The following is a 25698-nucleotide window of genomic DNA, read 5'->3' as shown; positions in this document are numbered from 1 at the left end:
GGCCTTAAAACGTCACCATAATGCTTCATTCTCATTGGCTGTCTGATTCAGCGTCATAAAGTAGCAGCTAATCAGAGCATCAGCTTTTGTTAATGTTTAGTCTTGAATTTGTCGAGGTGACGTGAGCTCGCCATCGATATATTTTACGTAATATTTCGGGTTTAGACACAAAACTTTATGGATACGAGAGCTTCTTGTGATTCAGCAATGGCTTGTGTATTTCGTAGAGAAGGAAAAACGTTTGGCAAAGCGATGGATAATTGGATTTTATTCAAAAGTGTTTGTGCACAGAGACTAGTTATCTTTGCCAAAACGTTTGTGTAAAGGCTAGCTGCTGTTGTGCTGTTTGTTTGTCTTGTGTAAATTCTGTAATATAATGTAGGCGTTTGTCGTGATTCACTAATAGTCTATACAATTACATGCCAAATGATAATGCAGGAAAAGTACTGCACAAGCAAAACTAGTACTAATTGTTTTCCATGTCTTACGACCTTTGTCGACACGTTTTGACAGCTGGACGTAAACACGTGAGTATCTATAGTACAGGTAAAAATTACTCACGTCATACTTATTTAGTTCTCCTGATTATTTAGTTTCAGAAGCATATTTAGAAGAGCGTGTTTATTTTAATTCAGTACTATTGTTTTCCAATGTCACTTTACGACCTTCGTCGTGGACTCGTTTTGACAGCTGGCCGTAAACACGTGAGTACAGGTGACGATCTCTACGTAAAAATGTGCTTATTTCATACCCAGTTACTTAGTTCTGGTTATTTAGTTTTAGAAGCATATTTAGAAGAGTGTATTAATTTTAATTCAGCACTATTTTACTTAGTAATACAGCTATGTTATAGGATTGGCTAGGTAGTAGTTTCACTTGAAAATTTTGGTAGTAGTACGCATCGCTTATGACATAGGATCATCATTTTCAGAATAATGAGTGAAAACATTGCATAAATATATGAGTAACGCTTTGTTGTAATCATCTTGCAATGTTGGAATATTTTGAAAACCATAGAGTGTTAGTCAAGTGATTATGGAAGCTTTAGAACCATAAGGATATCTCCGATAAAAACAGTAGTATGTTCTAAGCAAAGATGCAAGTATACAATAATCCGTTAATGTATTTGTCAGACATTTTATCGTCATAACTTAGCAGCCCCTTACCATAAAACTGACACTTGAAGCTGTGCACACATAATATTCTCGGAAGCTCTTCAAAATGCTTGAACGAAGACGTAAAGCTTTGGAAATTTAAGAATTAAGCAAAGATGAAAGATGTCCCATGCAATCACCTCGAAGGGAAATGGGAGGGGGAGCCTCTTATAAAAACCTTGGGTGACTCATGAACATAACTCTTAATAGGCCAGTTCCGGCGTCAGTGTTGATTGTTAAGGGTGGGGAGGAGGGCAGGGGAAGGTGGGGGTGTTAGTAGACGTTCTTTGTTACGGTGTACTGCCTTTAGACAAGACAGACAAATTGGTTTAATAATTGTAAAATAAAATAGAAAACATTACGGGCCATGTATATACATCTTGAGTATGTCATTGTTCCCGGTGATGTATGTGACACGGAAACGTGTTTAAATAGGAAAAAAGGTTGGCTGGATAACATTCATATAGCAAAGATGAGATAAATTTACTTGGACTTATTTATAGAACACTGAATCACTTTTTGTCCTAACAGCTATTTCTCACCAGCCCCTTGCCAGTGGAGTATATACTAAATAAAACTTGAAAGTATTCAACAAATCCTATTCTAACAGTTCAGTATCTATGTGTAATTCCTAAATTACTCATTTAAATATGTAAACTACCATTGCAGAGCGATTCTGGGCTGTAACATGTTCATACATAGGCCTACGTATTCTGAGGGTTATAAGCTATTCATACCAGGCTTTACCCAGCGTAAGCTGTCTATAACGAGGCTATTTCGATATGTATAAGCCACATGTACGGATCTGTATCAGAAGGAGCCTTTGTTTTTTGTGTTAGCTATGAATAGATGGTAATCATGAAACGCAAGGTATCCGAGCAGTGCAAACCAGAAACTAAGTAAATCCAGAGGTCTCGTATTACTACAGATGGCGACCGCTTACAACCAAGACATTAAACACTGAGACGATGAGATTACGTTCTATGATAGAGCTTTTGCACACAATATATATATATCTATCTATATATATCTATATATATATATATATCTATCTATATATATATATATTATATATGTGTGTGTGTGTGTGTGTGTGTGTGTGTGTGTGCGCGCGCGCGCGCACGTTTGCGCTTGCCTGTACTAGTCCCAACTACCAGAAACCAGCAATGTGATGAAATAAATGAAAAAAACACAGAGCTAAATATAAACTTCGGAATAACATCATTTCTGCCTTGGCTTTCCCGGAAGCTGCTGCTCGCCTACCAATTTGAGACGGATAATAAAAAGAAAAAGAATAACAACTGAAAACCACTATGGATGTAAATTTAGACGCAGCCGAGAAGAGAGATCTATTATTATAGATTCCGTTCGTCAGTTTTCTCTCCCAAAATAGATCCGCCTTTCTCCTTAAAAGCTGATAAAAACTGTTATATATTTCTTCGAAACGTGGTCAAAACATGGTTCCCCCCATCCCTCCACCCCCCTACCCCCCCCCACACACACTCTCTCTCTCTCTCTTCTCTCTCTATCTCTCTATCTCTCTCTCTCTCTCTCTCTCTGCTAGGTATAGATCCGGTAGCAAGTCAAACCTGTTCCAATCAAATGTAAAAATTGAAAAACGAAACTGCTCTACTCTATCATGAAGAGAAACCAGAAACTTTGCTTTTGATAAGCACTTTCATTGTCTGATGTATATAGTACATATGCTACAGAAACAACATCCGGGAGTCTATATATAAATACCGCGCTTGTACTGGAATTCGTTGTGGGTGAGACACAAAATTAGACTTAAGGATGTCACCTGGAACTATATTCATAGTGTTAGGCCCAGGGTTCCGGAGAAGTGAAGCAACGTTGAATTGAATTGAATATACAATTTAGACCAAAGGCCAAGCACTGAAACGGAAATTAACAGTAAAAAGTTTGAAGTCTGAAAGGAGTAACGGAAGGAAAACCTCGAAGCAATTGCACTTCGAATCAATTGTTAGGCGTGGGTGGAAAGTAAGATAGGAAAAGATAATATGAAAGGAGGTACTATAAAAGGAACGAAAGGGGTTGCAGCTAGGGGCCGAAGGCACGCTGCCGAGAACCTTAATTAAGGCCTACAGTGCACCGCATGAGGTGCACTGACGGCACTACCCCACCTACTGGGAGGTGAAGCAATGTGCATTGAGTTTGCGCAGGAGAGTTATTTTATTCATTATTATTGTTATTTTTTTAACTAATGCCTTGATCTCGCCTTGTCCTGAAAAGAATAACAGGAAAAAATAGTTAAAAGTGTTAAATTATGCCAGAGGAAGAGATAGCTATCACCTGCTTTTGAAAGGCGAACGAATCAGAGAAAACGGAAGTATTGAAATGAATCCTAAGCGTGCCGATAAAATAGATAGAATGAAAGCAAACAATGATTCACTGGTCATCGCTTTAGAGCTAAGATTTTTTTCGTCCCTGTTTTGTTTACGTGGTAAACAAATCTGCTTTAATCTCAATGCGCACTAATGGCATACAGCTCTTGATAGTTGTGTAAAAAACAGCGTTCTGAATGAGTTCATTCTTTGATTTAGTATAGATACAAACAACAACAAAACAATTAGGGGTTGATGGTACTACAGCAACAATGGACGTGTAGCATAACAGCAACATTGATAAATATCGTAGACATTTTAGATATGAACGAAAATACGAAAAAGAAATTGGACTGATTAACATTAAACTGATAAATGATCGCATACCGTAGGCTCACCGTAGGCTTACTTATCTATGTAATATCAGAGAGAGAGAGAGTAAAATGCAAGAACATCTCATTTTAAAATCAAGAGAGAGGCATATTACAGATTCTATTTGGAGTGATGATGCAAAGGAGGAGAGAGACATGTACCTAGTATTAAATAAACAGCTTCCTATGAAATAGAGAGAGAGAGAGAGAGTCTTTGACTGAGCGTTGGAGAAGTTCTCCCTTAAACTCCAACACCCCGTGGCCGTGGCATCTGACGCTTATATGAAGCATTGCGGCCGCCGGGTTCCCTCTATCGTCCTTAAAAGTCAAGCAAACAGATACCTAATCGCGTCCCTAAAATACATATAAATGCGTTACTTGACACTGGAAACGTCCTAATCGTGCAATCATTAGTCTCTATGTAGACGATTAATCGGCAATAAGCAAGACCATGAGAAGAACGTCGTGATGCGTTCATACGGAAGAGTTTTCTACGCACTTGTTCGAGTTAGCTTCTTCGTAATACGTGTACACCAATGCCAATAACAATAATATATATATATATTATATATATATATATATATATATATAGATATCATATATATATATATCATATAAGGAGGAAATAAGCATATTACAGCTGTATATATAATAAATACAACACGGTTGTAGGAGGCTTATAAATGGGGTGCCATGAACGTCGTGATGCGTTCGTACGGAAGAGAGTTAGTTTCACCTAATGCATATACACCAATGCCAATAATGATAATAAATATATAAATATAAGAGGAGGCAATCGGAAATAAGCATATTACAGCTGTATAATACAACAGGGTTGTAGGAGGCTGATAAATGGGGATTGCAATAAATGAGTAACTGGCATCTCGCGAGCAACGAACGAACGTCATAGAGAGATGCACACATATAACCCAAGTAACCAAGTTTTGCAGCATCAGTCGCGATGTATCTCCCGTTCGGTCGCTTTGCGCGCGGGAGAGCTCCGGTCGTCTCCATCGCCATTCGCTCCACGCTGCGACAGAAAGGGAACTGAATTATATATAAATCTCGCTTAATTATATAATTATATAAATTCGCTTAGATGAAACTGAGAATGAAAGTCTGACGCGTAAATTATAAGGAGAATAACTGGAGAGACTAGTAAACGGGTATATACCGACCCAAATAAATAAATAAATTTTAAGCTGATTTTATATTCGTTATGAGGGAGCGGGAAATGGATAGAGCAGAAGGTTTAATTTATCATGTAAATTCGTCGCTGCTGACCATCACCGAGGTGTGCGAATTGTAAAGAACAGCGTGTAACCAGAATGCATCACGTAGGCTACATTCTGAATTAAAGATCATCCGTTGAAGAAGGAGGAGGAAAAAGTCGCCAAGGTGAAGAAGAAGAAGGAGGAAAGAGCATCCGTTGAAGAAGAAGGAGGAGGAAAAAGTCGCCGTTGAAGAAGGAGGAGAAAAAAGTCGCCAGGGTGAAGAAGGAGGAGAAGAAAAAAGTCGACAAGGTGAAGGAGGAGAACGAAGAAGTCGCCGTTGAAGAAGGAGGAAAAAGTCAAGGTGAAGAAGAAGGAGGAGGAAAAAGTCGCCGTTGAAGAAGAAGGAAGAGGAGGAAAAAGTCGCTGTTGAAGAAGAAGGAGGAGGAGGAGGAAAAAGTCGCCGTTGAAAAAGGAGGAGGAGAAGGAAAAAGTCGCCAAGGTGGAAGTTCCACCTTACGTTCTGACGCCCACTCGAAGAGTTTTGTTAAAACCTCGAGCACCGTCGGAAAATCATCCCACTTCCCACCTGTTGAGCTTGGTGGAGAGAGAGAGGGAGGAGGGGAGGGGGAATCAGCGCTCCCCCAACTCGCCTTCCAGCCACCTAACACTACCCCATCCCCCGTCGTCGTCGCCTACACGCCGCCTCTTTCATCAGAATCTGAATATGCCTTTCCTTTCATGTCCAGGTACGGATTCTTTCGTCATTTATGGTTTATCACGAGTTGCCGTCGGGAAGATTATTATTATTATTATTGTACAGTTCAAGTGAGTTCGCTTTGTCAGAGGAGCATCTCTGAGTCTGGTATCGACCGTTGGTTGGTGGCTGTGGTCATTTAAATGGTCAAAAAAGAGTGGTTGTGTAACGGACATTATTACATCGTGCATTGCGTTCCTACCAAGGATCTCACAGCCCTCATTCTTGTGTGCGTTCTGAACCAACTTTTTTTTTTTTTTTTTTTTTTTCGTTTTTTGTCTTTTTTTATTATCGCAAGCCATTCAGTAGTTGTAAATACGGAAATCAATTATAAACGCATCACCCCTTCTGTTTTACAAATGCTTGTGGATTAAAGAATTAATATGCCCGTTCTATATATAAATTTATATAGGCCTACTGTGTCGTGGATTGATACATGCGTGGATTTATTCACCCGCCTATTCACTAGAGGAGAGGGTTCGACTCCCTGGCGAGGCCGAGCAACGTTTATTTTGCCCCATCTGTGCCCCTCTTTTTTTTTTTTTTTTTCAAATTCGTCAATGGACTAGAGTGGGTGGCTCCCCTGGTGAAGAGCGTGGGACTATCATTGCCGTTTCAAAATACGGAATGTGGTTTTTGAAAAGCCAACCCGCGCCATGTAAAATAATAATATTTTTTCATGAGTCAGTTTTCCTTAACAGTAACTGTTCCCTGTGCAAAAAAAAAAAAAAAAAAAAAAACTTCTACATTAGCCACTTCAAATACCTACAATGGAGGGTCCATAGCAGTACGTCTAACTCTCCCCCTGTGATCCCACGCGACGCCATTCACCTCCATACCTGCACGATCTGTCATTCTTCCTGAGTATTGAATGCTATTCCAAATGGTTCTTCTTGCATGATGTTTATCCAGCACATATTATTTCTGCCTCTCCTAATATGGTTTTAATCAGTCATCCTTAATTTTATCCGCATGGCAAACTGTCTTTATCCATTCTCATCCATCCTATGCACCGTTTCTAAGAATCTTCACATTTCTCAGCCTATTATGTCTGTCTTTACGCCATTTTAACTGCATAAACGAATCAGCTCTATAAATCAACATCCACACTGCACTTCCATAAAGTCAAGTCGGTTCAACCGTCACTTCAAACTTTCCAGCCTAATCTGTTACCTTTTTTCTCACGGCTGACCATAGTATACAGTGTGTCCATAAAGTCCCAGGACCATTACAAGTATTTATGGCTCAGGGTGGTACTGGGACTTAATGAATACCTTGTATTTACTACCAAATTACCTTGACGAGTCAACTGCTTCCATTCTTCCACGATCCATATTTTGATAGCCATCACTCCATCTTCCTGGTTTCTGCTTAAGCCCTCAAACTTCAGTCTTGCCCATTGTCACCTGCAAGTATCAATATATATATATATATATATATATATATATATATATATATATATATATATGTGTGTGTGTGTGTGTGTGTGTGTATGTATGTATGTATGTATGTATGTTTGTATAGTGAAAATGAAAAAATAAATAATATTTAGTTTTTACATATTAATTTGAATAATAAATTAGCACCATGAACATTATATATATATATATATATATATATATATATATATATATATATATATATATATATGTATGTAATAGTTCTGGTTATTACTACTATACTACTATCGAAATAAATAGTAGTAAAGCTAAAAGTTAATTATTATCATTTTCACTATATAAATATGTATGTATATATATATATATATATATATATATATATATATATATATATATATATGCTTAAAAATCACAGTAGATGCATGTGACTTCATAAATAAGCGAATACCACGGGAAAATGATAGTCAGAAATCCAAGCGCTTCGTCTTTATTCAGACATCGTCAAGGAGCTACTAAAGTACTTTAGTAGCTCCTTGACGATGTCTGAATAAAGACGAAAGCGCTTGGATTTCTGACTATCATTTTCCCGTGGTATTCGCTTATATATATATATATATATATATATATATATATATATATATTGATACAATTCTTTAAAAAAAATCCCTTCAAGTATAACTGATATACTACACATATACTGACGCCGTTAACATCAACATTAACCCAGCTATTAGTATCCTCACAAGTATCATAGAGATATCCGAGCGATAAACTTAACAAACTTAACGATTCACGCCAAGTTAACAACGGTGTTTGCGTCATCGTCGATTATGATGACGTCAAGAGGAGAAAGGTGACAAGGAATAAAAAAAGAAGGGGGGGGGGGTTGGTGTACATAAAGATCACACTCGAATTTCTAAGCTTACCTAACTCCCAGGATTTGTCACGAATGATTTAAACGATATAATTTGTTGTTGGGACATCGAAGCGTCTTGTGAAACATTCTTTGCATTGAAACTGTGCATAGATATGTATATACTATGTTTACGTATATATATGTATACATATTTTGTGTATTATACTATATGTATATTATGTGTGTTTATATGTACTATGTATATACATATTTTGTGTATTATATTTATATGTATTATACTATACATATATGTGTATATATACTATGTATAGATATACATAATTTATGTTTTATATATATATTAAATGTGTATAATTATTTATATGTAGTATTATACTATATATATATGTGTCTATATCTATTTATGTTTTATATATACATAATATATATACAATATATAATTATATTATTTACATACTGTAAATCTATAAATAATCTATCATTACATTCCACTATGACGAAAACAATAGCAGGGCTGTCATTTACAAAACGTAACCAATTTTATTTTCCTTTTTTTTTAGTGCAATTACAAAATATAACTTTATTTTTTCCTTTTTAATGGGGCAAAAGACATCGAAATGTATCGGGCCATTTCCGTAGAGAATTTATTTTCCTCTGTTTTGTCTTTTTTTTTTCTTTTTTTTTTTTTTCCGTGGGTCATAAGATATTCTTTTTGGGTTATATTCGGATTGCAAATTCCTCTCTAAAGATTTAGCCTTGATGACCTTCAACCCAAGCAAATCTAATACCGGATGGGGTATATAACGTCCCTGGGTGGGTACTTGGCGTCTCGACCTTGTCTTGTGTTACTTTCCTTTATGGTAGTGTGTAATATATATATATATATATATATTATATCTATATATATATATAATATATATATCATATATATTAATATATATATAGATATATATATATATATACATATATATATATATATATATATATTATATATATATATATATATATATTCGTGTGATTACTGTTCACGTTTTCATGTAGATGTTGCGAATAACAACAACAATAATGATGCCGTAATGAGATTGTGTTTTTTTATCTGCTTTGTTTGATCAGCCGAGTTTAAACAGAGCTTGATCTCTTTGAAGACATCGAAATCGGGTGCAAAAAATTGATTTAACAAAGACAGACTGCACAAACAAGCGAGTAGTATAAAAAAAATAATAAATAAATTTTAGAAAACTGTGATTATCAAAGATACTAAATAAGAAAATACAAAGGTTTTAAAAATGAGTGCTGAGTGCTACTGAGAAGAGAGAGGTGGGGGTTGGGGGAAGTGGTACATAACGTACTCGTAGCGAACGAACGAAGCGTTAATCGGTTATGGCGTATGGGCCTAGAGAAACTGCCTCTACTAAAAGTGAAATGTGCATGTTAGATGCAAGTGCACAAAATAGTTTGGATATGCAGAGATGAGTTTACTTAGTAGTATATACAAACTGTAATAGGACCTGAAAGGGTGAGAGACGCGATACAGAAAATGGGTAAAATGGTAGTATAGCTGGAAAGATGAATCAATGTGTTCTGAGATGGTTTACCCTTGTCGAAAGAATGTCATGAGACGGCCTGGAAAAAAAGGTGTCATTCTGAATTGCTGGACGGAAGGTCTGCCTGACGGAGGTCCTGGAAGGGAAGGGAGTGTTGTCAGCCATAAATTTCAAGAGTGCAAAATACGTAGGAGATTTGACGCTCTGCTGATGAGCCCGATGTGTGTATACGTTTACGAAGCAGCTAATGATATGGAAGTTTTATGCACAGGGTATTCATCCAAGATTCGTCAGTTAGTGTGTATGTAGTGGTAATTAACCCTTATCTCAGGACAAAATTGACGTAGTTGATTCCTTGTATACATAATTATAATTGTATGTGCAGTACTCGTATGTATGTGGGTGTGATAGTGTATGTGATAGTCTCATACAGATTTACGCGTACATTCGTGCACTTAAATTCGTTCGTGTGAAACGCATTTCACGCCGTTACACATGCATTCATACATGTATGTACTTGTATACAGCTATACACGTCTGAAAGTATGAGGGGATCGACAATACAATCCTTCTCGACGTCAGACAATCCATTTCGCCTCCAGCAAAGATCTCTCTTTCTCTCCTCCCGAGTGAGTGAATAAAACAAATGAGAGAGTGGCGGAAAATACAGCAATGCTACAGTAACGAAGAAATACAGCCAGCCGTGACCAGTGAGAGAGAGAGAGAGAGAGAGAGAGAGAGAGAGAGAGAGAGCACCCGAACCTCTTGAATGAGATTCGTAGTGTTGAAGCGACCACAACACTCGTCCGATTCCGAGCGCGAAATATCCTCGGATAATACTAATTCTCTTCTGACATTCAACTTATTTTGTTTTTCCCGTCTGGTCAACACTTCCACGTTCCCAAATTCTCCCCCACCCCTCACCCACGCCCATGGCACACCCCCTTCAAAGCCCCCCTCCACACCCCCCCAAAAAAAAAAAAACTCATTCACGTCTGAACAAGACACCAGCATCGGGAGCGAGTGTATATATGTGAGGAGTTGGTGGGTGGGGAGGAGAAGAAGAGATGTAGGAAGCGAAGGGGGGTTGGGGTTTGGGGGGTAAGGGGGCGGTTGGGCGTTTGATGGTTTGGCGGTTACCATGGTAACATCTCAGGCGGGGTAAACTTCTTGATGTCACAGCGGGAAATTTACCCCCACGTTGCCTAGCGCAGGTGAACGCTAAGGCTATATCTATGTATGTCCCCTTTTACTCAGGTGTGTTGGCGAAAGAGAGGGAGAGAGAGAGAGACTTTCACTGAGTTAGAGAGAGAGGGATTGGGGGGGGAAGAGATGGGGCGGAGAGAGAGGGGGGGATTTGTAAATATACATATTTATATATAATATGTGTATTTATGTCTATATTATTCTCAATACATCAACAGTAATGATAATGAGAGAGAAAGTCTTATAATATGATTTTTTTAAAACGAAATAGCTTCCAATGAAATAACGTTGAAACAGTCAATTTTAATCGATAATTTTGCATTGCATAAATATGTCAGCCTGGCCTCCTTTCAATAGCTTTCATTAAATTTTTTATATATCAATTAGCGACAGTTGATGTTCATACAAATATAGTACATTATACCACGAGATTTCTCCATGTAAACTAGTTTCATTTGTTAGTTGATATATAATTTCAATAAAACTCCCTTCAATGGCAATGCAACGGAGCTGACCTATAAATGGTCTCCCTCTTCCCAGGTATGTATATCATTTGTTAAGGCGTTCAACATCAATTCCTTTCATTTTTATGATAGACTGATTGGGACATATCACTAAACTATTTTTGGCTACAGGTTCATGGAAAAATTCAGCCTTTCATTTCCTCATCCATCATTACGTATCGTTACTGTATTGTCTTTCTCCTTCATGAAGGCTTCTCCTGTTGCACTTCGAACTACGTCTCATCTGTTCTTTCAAAACCTTTTTTTCATTAAAAAAAAATAAGCAACGAGCACTCTCACACCAAATTAGTGATCCAGGCAAGACGTATGGGGGACCGGTATAGCATATTCCCGAACTGTAAGCGATTTCTGAAAATAAAAATAATAAAGCAGGACTCTATATCTCGAAAAGTAACCGTTGGATCTGCTTGAAAGTAGTCTTGTTGTGTTGCCCACACCCAAATTACCGCTTCTAACCTTGGAGCAAGGCAATAATAATAATAATAATAATAATAATAATACAACTCCAGCATTGTATCTCAAATCACCATGCACCTAAATGGATGATCACAGGAAGAACATCCTTAGTACAAAAAGACAAGAGCAAGGGAAATATAGCCAGTAACTACAGGCCTATCACCTGCCTACCAATAATGTGGAAGTTACTAACAGGTATCATCAGTGAAAGGCTATACAACTACCTAGAGGAGACAAACACCATCCCCCGCCAACAGAAAGGCTGCAGAAGGAAGTGTAGGGGCACAAAAGACCAGCTCCTGATAGACAAAATGGTAATGAAGAACAGTAGGAGAAGGAAAACCAACCTAAGCATGGCATGGATAGACTATAAGAAAGCCTTCGACATGATACCACACACATGGCTAATAGAGTGCCTGAAAATATATGGGGCAGAGGAAAACACCATCAGCTTCCTCAAAAATACAATGCACAACTGGAATACAATACATACAAGCTCTGGAATAAGACTACCAGAGGTTAATATCAGGAGAGGGATGTTCCAGGGCGACTCATTGTCCCCACTACTCTTCGTAGTAGCCATGATTCCCATGACAAAAGTACTACAGAAGATGGATGTCGGGTACCAACTCAAGAAAAGAGGCAACAGAATCAACCATCTGATGTTCATGGACGACATCAAGCTGTATGGGAAGAGCATCAAGGAAATAGATACCCTAATCCAGACTGTAAGGATTGTATCTGGGGACATCAGGATGGAGTTTGGAATAGAAAAATGCGCCTTAGTCAACATACAAAAAGGCAAAGTAACGACAACTGAAGGGATAAAGCTACCAGATGGGAGCAACATCAAACACATAGATGAGACTGGATACAAATACCTGTGAATAATGGAAGGATGGGATATAAAACACCAAGAAATGAAGGACACGATCAGGAAAGAATATATGCAGAGACTCAAGGCGACACTCAAGTCAAAACTCAACGCCGGAAATATGATAAAAGCCATAAACATATGGGCAGTGCCAGTAATCAGATACAGCGCAGGAATAGTGGAATGGACGAAGGCAGAACTCCGCAGCATAGATCAGGAAACATATGACAATACACAAAGCACTACACCCAAGAGCAAATACGGACAGACTATACATAACACGAAAGGAAGGAGGGAGAGGACTACTAAGTATAGAGGACAGCGTAAACAACGAGAACAGAGCTGGGGCAATATCTGAAAACCAGTGAAGACGAGTGGCTAAAGAGTGCATGGGAAGAAGGACTAATAAAAGTAGACGAAGACCCAGAAATATACAGAGACAGGACAATGACAAACAGAACAGAGGGCTGGCACAACAAACTAATGCACGGACAATACATGAGACAGACTAAAGAACTAGCCAGCGATGACACATGGCTATGGCTACAGAGGGGAGAGCTAAAGAAGGAAACTGAAGGAATGATAACAGCGGCACAAGATCAGGCTCTAAGAACCAGGTATATTCAAAGAACGATAGACGGAAATAACATCTCTCCCATATGTAGGAAGTGCAATACGAAAAATGAAACCATAAACCACATAGCAAGCGAATGCCCGGCACTTGCACAGAACCAGTACAAAAAGAGGCATGATTCAGTGGCAAAAGCCCTCCACTGGAGCCTGTGCAAGAAACATCAGTTACCTTGCAGTAATAAGTGGTACGAGCACCAACCTGAAGGAGTGATAGAAAACGATCAGGCAAAGATCCTCTGGGACTATGGTATCAGAACAGATAGGGTGATACGTGCAAATAGACCAGACGTGACGTTGATTGACACAGTCAAGAAGAAAGTATCTCTCATTGATGTCACAATACCATGGGACACCAGAGTTGAAGAGAAAGAGAGGGAAAAAATGGATAAGTATCAAGATCTGAAAATAGAAATAAGAAGGATATGGGATATGCCAGTGAAAATTGTACCCATAATCATAGGAGCACTAGGCACGATCCCAAGATCCCTGAAAAGGAATCTAGAAAAACTAGAGGCTGAAGTAGCTCCAGGACTCATGCAGAAGAGTGTGATCCTAGAAACGGCGCACATAGTAAGAAAAGTGATGGACTCCTAAGGAGGCAGGATGCAACCCGGAACCCCACACTATAAATACCACCCAGTCGAATTAGAGGACTGTGATAGAGCAAAAAAAAAAAAAAAAAAAATAATAATAATTAACAACCAGGGATGGTGCAATACTAGTATAAATCTCTGGAATCTGCGGACCAGTAGTTGCCACAGAGTATGGATTCCCCTTTCGGGATAACCCACATTCTGGAGTTGCTAGGTCGTCCAGACTTCATTCGTGTAGCTCGAAAAGAGAGAGAGTGCGAGAGAGCTAATAAGAAGATCCTGGTAACAGGGAGATGATTGTATGAATCATCTTATTCCAAAGCCTGGTGGGAGATGGAAATAAACGATTACCAAACTAAACATTCCAAGAACTGCTGGTATACTGCTGTAGTTGTTTTAGATTAAGCTGGCCTTATGCCAGCATGGGCTCTTGCTCATAGAGCATCTCCTAGTGCAGGCTATAGTAGATTCACATCAACCGTGCATCTGATGTCTAGGCCAGTCCCTTACGACGCTCCTGATTGGCTGTTGATAAGTCAGTCATAGGGCTGGAAACCCTCAAATCTCGAGAGTTCACATAAGCAGGATGTATGTTCCACCTCTCCTGAGGGATACTTTTGACAGACCTATACCTCATGAGAGGTGGAACGTACTATATCCTGCCAATGTGAACTCTCTCAAGAGAGACTGAGGAGAGTTTCCGTCCCTGTGAGTGGCTTATCAACAGCCAATCAGGAGCGTCGTAAGGGACTGGCCTAGACATCGGATGCACGGTTGGTGTGAATCTACTATAGTAACTGCAGAGTAAATCTTGATTGGATGGATTATTTGGCATTTTGGCGGTTTATTACATGTAGGGACGCTTTTCTTCAGTTCAACAAAAAAAAAAAGGGACAAATTAAGCTGCCTGTTGCTATCCAAAAAACTCTAACTTTTGAACGCTTACCAACAGTCTTTCCCTGGACTAACGTAAATGGCTACATTACTATGTGCGTTTGTTTATTTGTATGGTGTTTTTACGTTGCATGGAACCAGTGGTTATTCAGCAACGGGACCAACGGCTTTACGTGACTTCTGAACCACGTCGAGAATGAACTTCTATCACCAGAGATACACATATCTCACTCCTCGATGGAATGGTTTGTAGGACATACTCCCGAAGACAACATAACACATCGTTCTCGGAAGCCTAGTCATGAAAACAAACGAATCTCCATCGGGCACAGTCAAAGCTTTGCCAGGAACCGTATTAAAAGATGAACCTGTAACCTATTGCATTGTGGGAACCGTGGACCGAGACTCTGCGCATCTGTTTTCTCTCTTGTTTCCTGATGATGCTTTTACGTCGGATGTAGCGCGAAAGGTTAAATGATTATAGTCCTATGAAGGCGAAAAAAAGGCAGTAAACAGATGGTTTCATTGTGAATTGAATGTCTTGCTTATATCCTCGTTCTTACCCCCTCCCAATCTCCCACCTTCTGGATGTTTAAGCCCTACCTCTCAAGTACCTCTTTCGCTGTGTTTATCCCCTATATGGAGGTCGTGTCCCCACTGTAGGCGTTACTGAAGGTTCTTTGCCGCGTGCCTTCCTTAGGCCCCTAGCTGCAACCCCTTTCGTTCCTTTTACTGTACCTCCTTTCATACTCTCTTTCTTCCATCTTACTCTCCACCCTCTTCTAACACTTGATTCATAGTGCAACTGCTTTGAGGTTTTCCTCCTGTTACACCTTTCAAACCTTTTTACTGTCGATTTCCGTTATAGCTGAGTGACCTCTTAGGTCCTAGTGCTTGGCCTTTGGGCTAAATTCTGTATTCACTTCGATTCAATTCAATTATCCAACCCTTCTAGGTCAGTATCCTCGTCCCTTCCAATGTTTCTTAATCTTACGCTCGTTTCACACCCTGTATCTCCAATTCTTTCATCTTTTTTATTTGCTTCAACCTTATTGCCACTGTATTCCTCACATGCCGCGAAAACCAATTCAACTCTCACCTCCCACCTCCTCCTCCTCCTCCTCCTCCTCCTCCTTTTCAGTTGTGTTTAGCATCCATACTTCACTCGTACAGAATGTTTATTTTGCAAGTACCTTCAGATATTTCACACTGCAGTCATGTCTCACTTTCTTATACCACGAATTTGCACCTTCGTCTGGTCCCAATGCTTGGCCTTTGCCCTAGACTCTCTCTCTCTCTCTCTCTCTCTCTCTCTCTGTCTCTTTAGCACAAAATTATCTTTTAAAGAAAACGAAAACCTGCTGTGTTCGTAACGTAAACCTTATAGATGGTCTCTCTCTCTCTCTCTCTCTCTCTCTCTCTCTCATGGCTTGCTAAAAAGGGGCAAAAATCCTGCTTGGCAGAACATAATGAAGCAGGCATTACAACAGAAGACGTTACAGAATCTATTTTCAATGAACTGGAAGCCTTTGACTGAGGTTTCAATAGAAATGTTCAGAATACAACAAATCATGAGCAATTGAGTTTACCTTATATTTTTCAGCGCACCTGCTTCCTATCTTGGCTCTATTTTGCAGATAAGGAGTACAATAATTGCTTCTCTGATGCGCTGTATGTCTTCAGGCTTAGTTATAATTGCAGAACATTTGTTAACACGAAGCTTTTTACTGTTATTCATAACGAATCTCCTTTGAAAGTCTGCGAATTATTCATCTTGTCACATAAGCAAGGTGAAATTTTTCTGAATGAATGATTCTTTTGACGGTCAGAAGTGACAATTTCTAAGAGAGAGAGAGAGAGATAGATTGTTGTAAGACAGAGTAAGTACATTTGAATGAATTTGACAGAGTGAGAGAGGTTGCATTGCCTTGTGCACATGAAAATGTTGGAACATTCGTGAAAAGGTAGAACTATCTAGGTTAGTCTAGACCGTGGTTGCATAGGTAGACCACCCGCGACCAAATCTAGATTTTCTGTATTCAAGTTGCAGATGATGAAATGTACCCCGAGCGGCTTAGTTCTCACGAGGGATGACTGTTTTAACGACATTTCAAACGGCAAAATTGACTTCCACATTAAATGAACTATCCAGTCGGTTGGTTTTACCGCAAACCATTCTTGAACCGCCACCCGGAACAAGCCCAAAGACTATCAGGTCAGTCCGTAAGACGAACCTGTTTGGTTCAGGATAGATTTCTTCACATTAATGGCCCTTTGGTTGACAGACCGCAGTATAGAAATCTAGATCCCGTATCTTAACTGATGGGCTCTATATTGGAGATTTGGACTAGGCCTATAACTTTGGAAGGCGTGACTTGTAGGTTATTGTGGGCCATTGGCCCGTCTACGTGAGACATCATATCCGCGAATCCTCAATTTTCTCACGGGAGCGAAGGAAACTCGTACCGTACTTCAAGACTTTATTCCTCCTTCTCAAACAATTCAAATTTCAAACAGCTCAGGGAGATCCCAACAGGTTCCACAGTTCTTTTTTGATAAATCTCAGTTCACTCAAAATTCACAGAAATGGTACAGACAAGATACATAGACCAATTGGTACAACAATTTACAGTCTTTATATAAAAATAGCAATAAACTCTGAAAAGGGAAGGGCATAAATACGACACAGTACAGGGTGTGGGTGAAAAGGAACAGGGAATGGGCAATTTTCAAAGGCGTCATCTCAATAAAGGGGAAAACAGCATTCGTTTTACAACAAAACCACAATTTACTTGATTAAACACTCATTACAATTGTCATACAAGGAATGTTTTAGATTTAGTAATGAAATACGTAATTTTTCAAACATATATCCAATATAAACAATAGGGAGCGTTCTTTTGGATGCTACAACGCACATTTTAACAAAACGTAAACTCAAATCAAGAGCATTCTCTTGGACAACAAAACATACATTTAACATGACTCAACTATGAACCTTGGTGTTGGGAAAGATGAATCGGTCTAATTTCGCAGCTTTTTTAAAAGAGAAAATCATATATCCTTAAATCCATGGTAGAAAGGTAAGTGAAACAGGGACTTGGGACAAGTACTTTCGTAATATATTCTACATTTTTTAAAGTGCAAACTTGAAAATGTAGAACATACTACGAAAGTGCTAGTTCCAAGTCCCTGTTTCCCTTCCCTTTCTACCGTAGATTTAAGGATATTCTCAAGCTGGATATATATGTTTGTAATGTGTGCGTATGATCTCTCTCTCTCTCTCTCTCTCTCTCTCTCTCTCTCTCTCAGAATAGCCCATCATGCCAAACAGAAGTTACAGAACCTCACTTTCATAACATCCGGTGTGAGTGCGTTCGTATATGTGACAGTATTGTTGATGTCCGTGTTTTCTTCCCGTAAAGAAAACGGGAATAGGCGGCCTTGAAGGGAGAAGGGGCGGCAGGGAAAAAATGGTTAATAACAAGACCTTTTTTTTTCCCCTTAATATCACAGAACACCTAACGGTGAAAACTCCGTGGCATTTACGCTTCGTCGAAGACCTGTAGGGAGGGGGGGGGGGGGTGGTGTTGAGGGCGGGTGGACCTGCTAGGTAAAGAGAGAGGGAGCTAGGGGTGTTGAGATGTTAAAGGGAGACTGACTTAGAGTGAGAGACGAAGCGGGTATTATTAATTGGGAGACTTGAGGGAGAAGGCACAGAGAAGAATGAGAGGGACGAGACTCAAAGAGGTGGAAAGGAAGCTCCAACAATGGTAGAATATCCACCACTTTCCTCGAATTGACATAAAAGAAACCATGAGGAACGCTTTGAGAATTAGGCCTACGGTCTATGGCGAGGATTGAAGGCAGCTATTCATTTTGACGAATTGCTTTGGAATTGATAAACTTGTTTATAAATGGGAGGATATCGAAGGTATTGCTCAGCCTCTAAGGTATCGTGATATTAATAATAATAATAATAATACCTTTATTCCACAATATTACAGTGACCCTCTGCTCCAGAACTTCAGATGAAAACTGATTGTTTACGATAGTGTACAATTCGACCATAATGACAACAGATGCTAGAAAGCAAATTAAGCAATCGCTCTCGTGCCCCTATGTGATCACAGAGTTTCTGGGTGAAGATAGGGAAGTAAAGGGAAACTAATGAAAGAGTCCAAGGGAGTGGGGGAGTAGAGATAGGATCGGTTAAAGAATATAGTTGAGGGATGGGGAAATGAGTGGAGGAGCTAGGACGCAACGGGGGAAGGGGCTTTAGTCCTAGTGAATCTACAGGTTTAAAAAAAAAAGTCACAGGAAAAAAAGTTACATTAATCTTTCTTCCCAGATATTGACCTCACATGGGTTGTAACCCGGTATATGTATTCACCTTTGCGGGGTGTTTAATACTAGCCCGTTGGTGATTTTTTATTTATTTATATTTTTTTTTATTTTACCCGATATGTTTCCACCTTACGGCTTGTTTAGCAGTATCCCGTTGGGGATTACCGCTAAAACACAAACAAAAGAATGTAAAAACATAAAGATAAGGACCTACCAAGAAATATTGTGAATATTTTCCATGTGACATTAGTACCGGCGACCATAAATTAATGTGACCTTTTTCCGGTAGATCTAGGTAATTACTGATAACTCCGCGTCGGGTATTTCTTTGGAAATAACAGCTTCCTATAGTAATTCGTTTTTTCATTAAGAATTTACCGTTATTTGGGGGGGAGGGGTCGACTGTAATTAACCCCCAGGGGCTAGTACTAAACTCGGCGAAATACATTTGCCCCCTCAGTCCGCTGTCGTATTCGGGAGGAACATTCCTTGCAGTCCGTGCGGAGTTATCGCCTAGAATTAATTACCATTTTTCCAGGGACTTCTTTTCCCTACTCAAAATTGTGACATTTTTCCTTTTTACTATATCCGGCCACCGTCCTAGCAAAGGTGAAAGCTTGCGAGCTGAGGTTTTGAACTGTTAAGCGAAGGGAGGAGGAAGTAGTCAGGGTAGCCTAGTCCTAGGCCTAGGCCCTAGACCTAGGGGATGGCTGGTCAGGCCTGACCAGGCCCCCGTGACATCACCGTCGTTATTAATAATACCATCTCGCTTGTGACGTCATGACAGTCGACCGGTGATATGATAAAGGTGAAGTCCATCCGTCCCCTCGTGTGTGTTGACATTACAGCAGCGATGCTGTATTACAGAACCGTGTAATTCAGAATCCCATCTCCTCAAAAGCTCCTGTAATGCGTTGCTGCCTGGTTATGATATATTAATATATGAACGTTTATAAAAAAAAAAATTTCCTCCGAGAGTGGCTATCTTGGAAGGTGTTCCTTTTCAGAATTCACGGCTAACAATTAAGAACCATTTAATTCACAAATTCTCTCAAAAAAAATTTTTTTTTGTTCTATTAGGCAGAAGTGTTATATCACTGAACTGTATATTAACTAAATCGTAACTAAGAAGCATAAACTTGTTAAAACTACACTCCTTTAAAAGTATGGACTTTTATGTTGAAAAATAATTATCATAACTTATTATAGCACGGTAATTAAACTTGTACTTAAACAGGAAAATTAAAAAATAAATATTTTATCGCAATAATTATTATAACTACGATAGCATACTGTGATTAGAATTTAAAATTGTGTTATAATTATCATTATCGAAATCTAATGACAATTTAGAGCTATCAGTAATATAATTATCATTATCGAATTCTAATGACAATTTAGAGCTATCAGTAATATAATTATCAGTATCAAAATCTAATGACAATTAGAGCTATCAGTAATATAAATATCATTATCAAAATCTGATGACAATTTAGAGCTATCAGTAATATAATTATCATTATCGAAATCTAATGACAATTTAGAGCTCTCAGTAATATAATTATCATTACCGAACTCTAATGACAATTTAGAGCTACCAGTAATATAATTATCATTATCAAAATCTAATAATTTAGAGCTATCAGTAATATAATTATCAATAAAAATCTAATGGCAATTTAGAGCTATCAGTAATACAATTATCATCAAAATCTAATGACAAATCAGAGCTATGATAATGATAATATTATTATGATATGTACGATAGTAGTTAAAGTTATGGTAACTATTCTTAATTATGAAATTAGTCATCATAACCATAATTAGAGTTTAATTATCTATTGTGGTTATTTTCAGATGGACTAGCCACCGATGTTGACAAGCGCGCTGGCTATCCAACAGTGACGTATGCATCCCATACCAGAAAACAAGTATATCCAAAGATATTCTCATAAGGTGAGATTTAATTTATTTTTACTCCCCTACGGGATAGTGCCGTCAGTGCATCTCATTTGGTGGACTGTAGGCATTACTGAAGGGTCTTCGTAGCGTGCCTTCGACCCCCTAGCTGCGACCCCTTTCGTTCCTTTTACCGTACCTCCTATCATATTCTCCTTCTATCTAACTTTCCGCCCTCTACTAACACTTGATTCATAGTGCAACTGCTTTGAGGTTTTCCTCCTGATACACCTTTTAGACCTTATTACTGTCAGTTTCCATTTCAGCGCTGAATGACCTCATAGGTCCCAGTGCTTTGCCATTGGCCTAAATTCTGTATTCAATTCAGTAGTTGATAAGAATTTCTGCTCCAAAAAGCCATTTGGAGAAGTGAACAGAATATAAATTTAGGCCAAAAGCCAAGTGCTGGGACCTACGAGGTCATTCAGCGCAGTTGCGCTATTTAACAATATTGTTAGAGAGGGCAGAAAGTAGATAAGATGGAAGAAAGAGAATATGAAAGGAGGTACAGTAAAAGGAACAAAAGGGGATGTAGGTAGGGGCCGATGGGACACTTGCAGAGAGCCCCTTAAGATGGGGTTGTTCCATATGGATAGGGTTCATCTTCTGAATAATAATATATAAAATAATAAGAATAAATAGGAACACTAGGAGGCACGATCCCAAGATTCCTGGAAATGAACCTGGAAAGACTGGAAGGAGAAGTAGCTCCAGGACTCATGCGGAAGAGTGTGCTATTAAAAACAGCACACATAATAGGGTTCATCTGAATAATAATATATAAATAATAAGATTAAATAGGAACACCAGGCACAATCCAAAGATCCCTGGAAAGGAACCTGGAAAAACTGGAAGCCGAAGTAGCCCCAGGACTCATGCGGAAGAGTGTGCTATTAAAAACAGCGCACATAAGTCCATCTGAATAATAATATATAAATAAGGTAATAAGAATAATAGGAACACAAGGAGGCACGATCCCAAGATCCCCGGAAAGGAACCTGGAAAACCTGGAACCGCCGAAGTAGCTCCAGGATTCATGCATGCTCCTAGAAAGAGCGCACACAGTGTGAATAGGGATGGACTCCTAAGGAGGCAAGATGCAACACGGAATCTGACACTATAAATGCCACCCAGTCGAATAGGATGACTGCGGTAAGAAAGAAAAATAGTAATGTTTCATTTTCTGTTGTACTGAAGACGTCGTCCTTCCATTCCAGATATGTTAGCGAGGTTGGAGTCGACAGCATCCGGGAGTAGCAGTTGTGATCTTCCAGAGGAATCCCTCAGTGACCATTATGATATCATCACCATCCTCAATCATGGGAGGATGGGAAATGTAAGATGTGCGGGTGGTGTTGTTGATTTTCTTTCTTACTCGGGGAGTAAGCTTACAAACAATTTTGGTGTTGTTTTTGTTCTTGCTGCTGTTGTTCTTGTTGGGGGGTAGGTAAGAGCCTAAAAATGTCTGAAAAAGGTGTTTCACGTTGAATTAAAGATACAGGAATTTTAGGATAGGATATTTATGATCTATTCATGAAAATGTAAAAAATAGATATTGTGCTTATTAAACAGTAGAGAAAATTATTTCAAATAAAATATAGCGTATAGGTAAGTAGCATAATCTCGCATTGCTTCTCAAAACTTAAAGATAATTCCCAAGTTTATTTTTTTATTATTTCTGTATTTTTAGATAGTTTGCTTATACAATCATTGTTCAAGACAGTCTTTAACTTGTGCAATGTTACGCCAACTAATATCAAGGACTACCTTGACCTCGCATGATACACGAGACATTGTGACGTGGCATTTCAAAATCCAATGACTCCACCCCCAGGTGTACTTGGCAGCCGACCGCTCCTCGGGCGAAGAGGTCGTCCTGAAGGCCATTTGTCGCGATATGTGCCGTAGGAGAGAAGTGCAAAGGGAGCATCACTATGCGTCTCACTTTGACCACCCCAGCATCGCGGTGGCCACTTCCAGACTTTTCCAGACTGATCTCTACCTCGTCTACCCGATGGAATACGCTCCCTTCGGCGACCTCGGCAGTTTACTCCGCTCTAAGGCTATCGATGAGGTAATCGCTGGATTGGTTTAAAACTTGGTCATTGCAGCTATTGCTTGAATTGAGGCGTTCGAACATAAATATAAACTATATCCTTTCTTCTGACGACTCAGCCCTCCATCCCATCCATCTTTCTGGGTGGCTATCCAAGCGCCCCAGTGGCGTGGTCAGTATGGTGTTGGCGTGCCACTTCGGTGGCCGCGAATTCGATTCTCGGAAATTCCACTGAGGTGTGAGAGATGTGTATTTCTGGTGATAGAAGTTCACTCTCGAAATGGTTCGGAAGTCACGTCAAGCCGTTGGTCCCGTTGCTGAATAACCACTGGTTCCATGCAACGTAAAAACACCATACAAACAAACTATCCCTACTTGAACTAATTATGAATTTATGCTATCGTCTTCATTAAAGATCAGAAAACCAGGAGCGCGATCGTGTCATCTAACCTAACCATTTTTAACTGATTAAATTTCATACATAAGTTTACCGCCATTCAATGATGGCTTGTTCCATCATGCAATCTGTTTTGCTGGTGCCATAACCAGGGATAGTCGCGTCAAACTAAAGGTGTCGGGAATCCGTGGAAATTAAATATGTCGAAGATAGAAGTCTTCTGTGTTCGGTCCTTAAGTGTTTCTAATGTGAACAACGAAGTGTTTGCTGACTTAACTTCTGAGACTTGTAAAATATTCGAGTTGATGCTCTGTCACTTCAGAGGTGTTATTTCTGCTCAGCTTGTTTTCATTGTTTCTGTATTTCATGCTGCAGTTTCAAATCATTCTTTAGCTGCTAACTGACCTTCATGATAATTTCAGTCAGAGATTGATTTGTATTTCTCGGTATAGTGTTGGATACTAAAGGAAATAATGTGAAACAACGCTCTTATCTGACCGCAGATAAGTTGGAGTAAGTTGGAGGTCAGATCACGCCTTGTTCCCTTGTCATATGAAAAGGTTAATGAATTCAAAATAAAACTGTACAGTGCATTGAACACATGTACACTGTTGATTGCGTGTGAGAGCAATTCATTTCCCTTATTGGAAAATAACTATCACAAAAACTGTGATAATACTTACAAGGAAGTCGTGTGAAATTTGTATTAAATAATTTTATGCTTATGGAACTTTCTTTTGATAATGAGTACCTTGCTTTTTTCAATATTAAGTCTACTATGAAACCGTCCTCTAATTTGTCCGTTATATATGAATGTATTAACCAGGCTTATTTATGATTCTTTAGTAGTCATACCAAAATCGCAAGTATTTTTTAAAAATAAATAAATAAAATTATTCAGTTCTTGGTGCGTATTATGCATTGGTAATTTTGCTACTAGTGCATGACATTTTTGTTCATTAATTTATAATTTACCCATTATGCATTTCTTACTTTTACTCTTATTGACTGACTTTCGTTCATTAATTATAATTTCCTTGTGTTTGAAGGTTCGCACCAGATGGGTTGCAGAGCAGGTGGCCAGTGGCCTAGCTTATATGCACAGCTTCCAGCTTGTCCATGGAAACCTGGTCCCGGAAAACATCTTGATCTTCAAAGCTAACCTATCGCTCGTCAAAATCACCGACTTCGGGTCCACCTGCAGAGGTGGGGCGTATGTCAGACGTCGCACCAACAACGGGGCTTACAACCCGCCCGAACTGTGCTCTGGCGATGGCTCCGAAGGGTATTACTCGGGCACCTCCTTGGATTCGTGGGCACTGGGAGTCCTCATCATTCACTGCCTGACCGGGATCCAGCCATGGGCCACCAGCAATGTCAGCGATCAGGAATACGCTGCCTTCAGGAACTGGCAGAGGGTCAAGTCGACCAGAGTCCCTAGACCTTTCAAAAGGTTCACTGTCCGTCTTCTACGACTCCTGCGGCGGCTTCTGGAGCCCAGGGGGTGGTCGCGTTACGCTGCCAAGGAGGTGTTCAAGTACCTCGAGGACGACTGGTTGATCAAATCACGGGACAGAGCTGACAGTCAGGACTTCAGCGGCGCCGCCAGCCAGTCGCAACAGCAGTCTTGGCTACAGAGTGGTGTCACACAGCTCACTCTACGGGATCGCCGACAGCATTTACAGCAGCAGCAACAGCAGAGAGAAAGGCGGCAGCAGACAGGTGGAGGTGGAGAAGAAGCCCAGACTCCCCCCCAAGGGCGAGTTTCTAGTCCCAGGCGTTTTTTGGCAGAGTTGCTCCGATTCACGTCGCCCACATCGTCCGTCAGACAGCGCCGGAGGAACCACGCCTGGCAGCAGCACTCTTCCTCTTCCTCCTCCTCCTCCTCCTCTTTTTCATGGCTCAATTCCTCATCTTCCTCATCACCGTCGTTCAGTGCCTCTACAAGCTACTCCTCTGTTTAAGAGATTATCATTATTAATTAATTATTAATATATCATGTCACTTGCCTTCTACAATCATGTCTACCTTTTGATAAAGACAACGCTTTTTTCCTAATCTTTCTTACGTTGCAAATGATATTATAAATTGGTGAATTGA

At 39.5% G+C, this 25698-nt stretch overlaps 1 protein-coding gene across 2 annotated transcripts; it reads left to right on the top strand.

The window, feature by feature from the left end:
- The first annotated feature begins 16 nt into the window (after positions 1-16).
- Positions 17-25698, top strand: LOC135204585 (serine/threonine-protein kinase SBK1-like). Of its 2 annotated transcripts, none has more exons than XM_064234744.1 (5): positions 17-527; positions 21044-21142; positions 22363-22481; positions 22980-23219; positions 24648-25698. In XM_064234744.1, the coding sequence occupies exons 3-5, from the start codon at positions 22365-22367 to the stop codon at positions 25560-25562; spliced, it is 1272 nt and encodes a 423-aa protein (XP_064090814.1). In that variant the 5' UTR covers positions 17-527; positions 21044-21142; positions 22363-22364; the 3' UTR covers positions 25563-25698. The 2 variants fall into 2 exon arrangements, with proteins under 2 accessions (XP_064090814.1, XP_064090810.1); XM_064234740.1 differs by lacking the exon at positions 17-527 and adding an exon at positions 4829-5830.

Source organism: Macrobrachium nipponense, chromosome 24 (assembly GCF_015104395.2).
Source record: "Macrobrachium nipponense isolate FS-2020 chromosome 24, ASM1510439v2, whole genome shotgun sequence".
NCBI lineage: Eukaryota > Metazoa > Arthropoda > Malacostraca > Decapoda > Palaemonidae > Macrobrachium > Macrobrachium nipponense.
The sequence above is the reverse complement of the archived record's forward strand: the minus strand, read 5'-3'. Positions and strand labels throughout refer to the sequence as shown.

What these genes read in the sequence shown, in the direction of transcription:
- LOC135204585 (XM_064234744.1), top strand. Translation starts at nt 22,365, where the DNA reads ATGTTAGCGAGGTTGGAGTCGACAGCATCCGGGAGTAGCAGTTGTGAT. An exon ending in ATCATGGGAGGATGGGAAAT is followed by an intron (nt 22,482 to 22,979) that starts GTAAGATGTGCG and finishes CTCCACCCCCAG; the next exon opens with GTGTACTTGGCAGCCGACCG. An exon ending in GCTCTAAGGCTATCGATGAG is followed by an intron (nt 23,220 to 24,647) that starts GTAATCGCTGGA and finishes TTGTGTTTGAAG; the next exon opens with GTTCGCACCAGATGGGTTGC.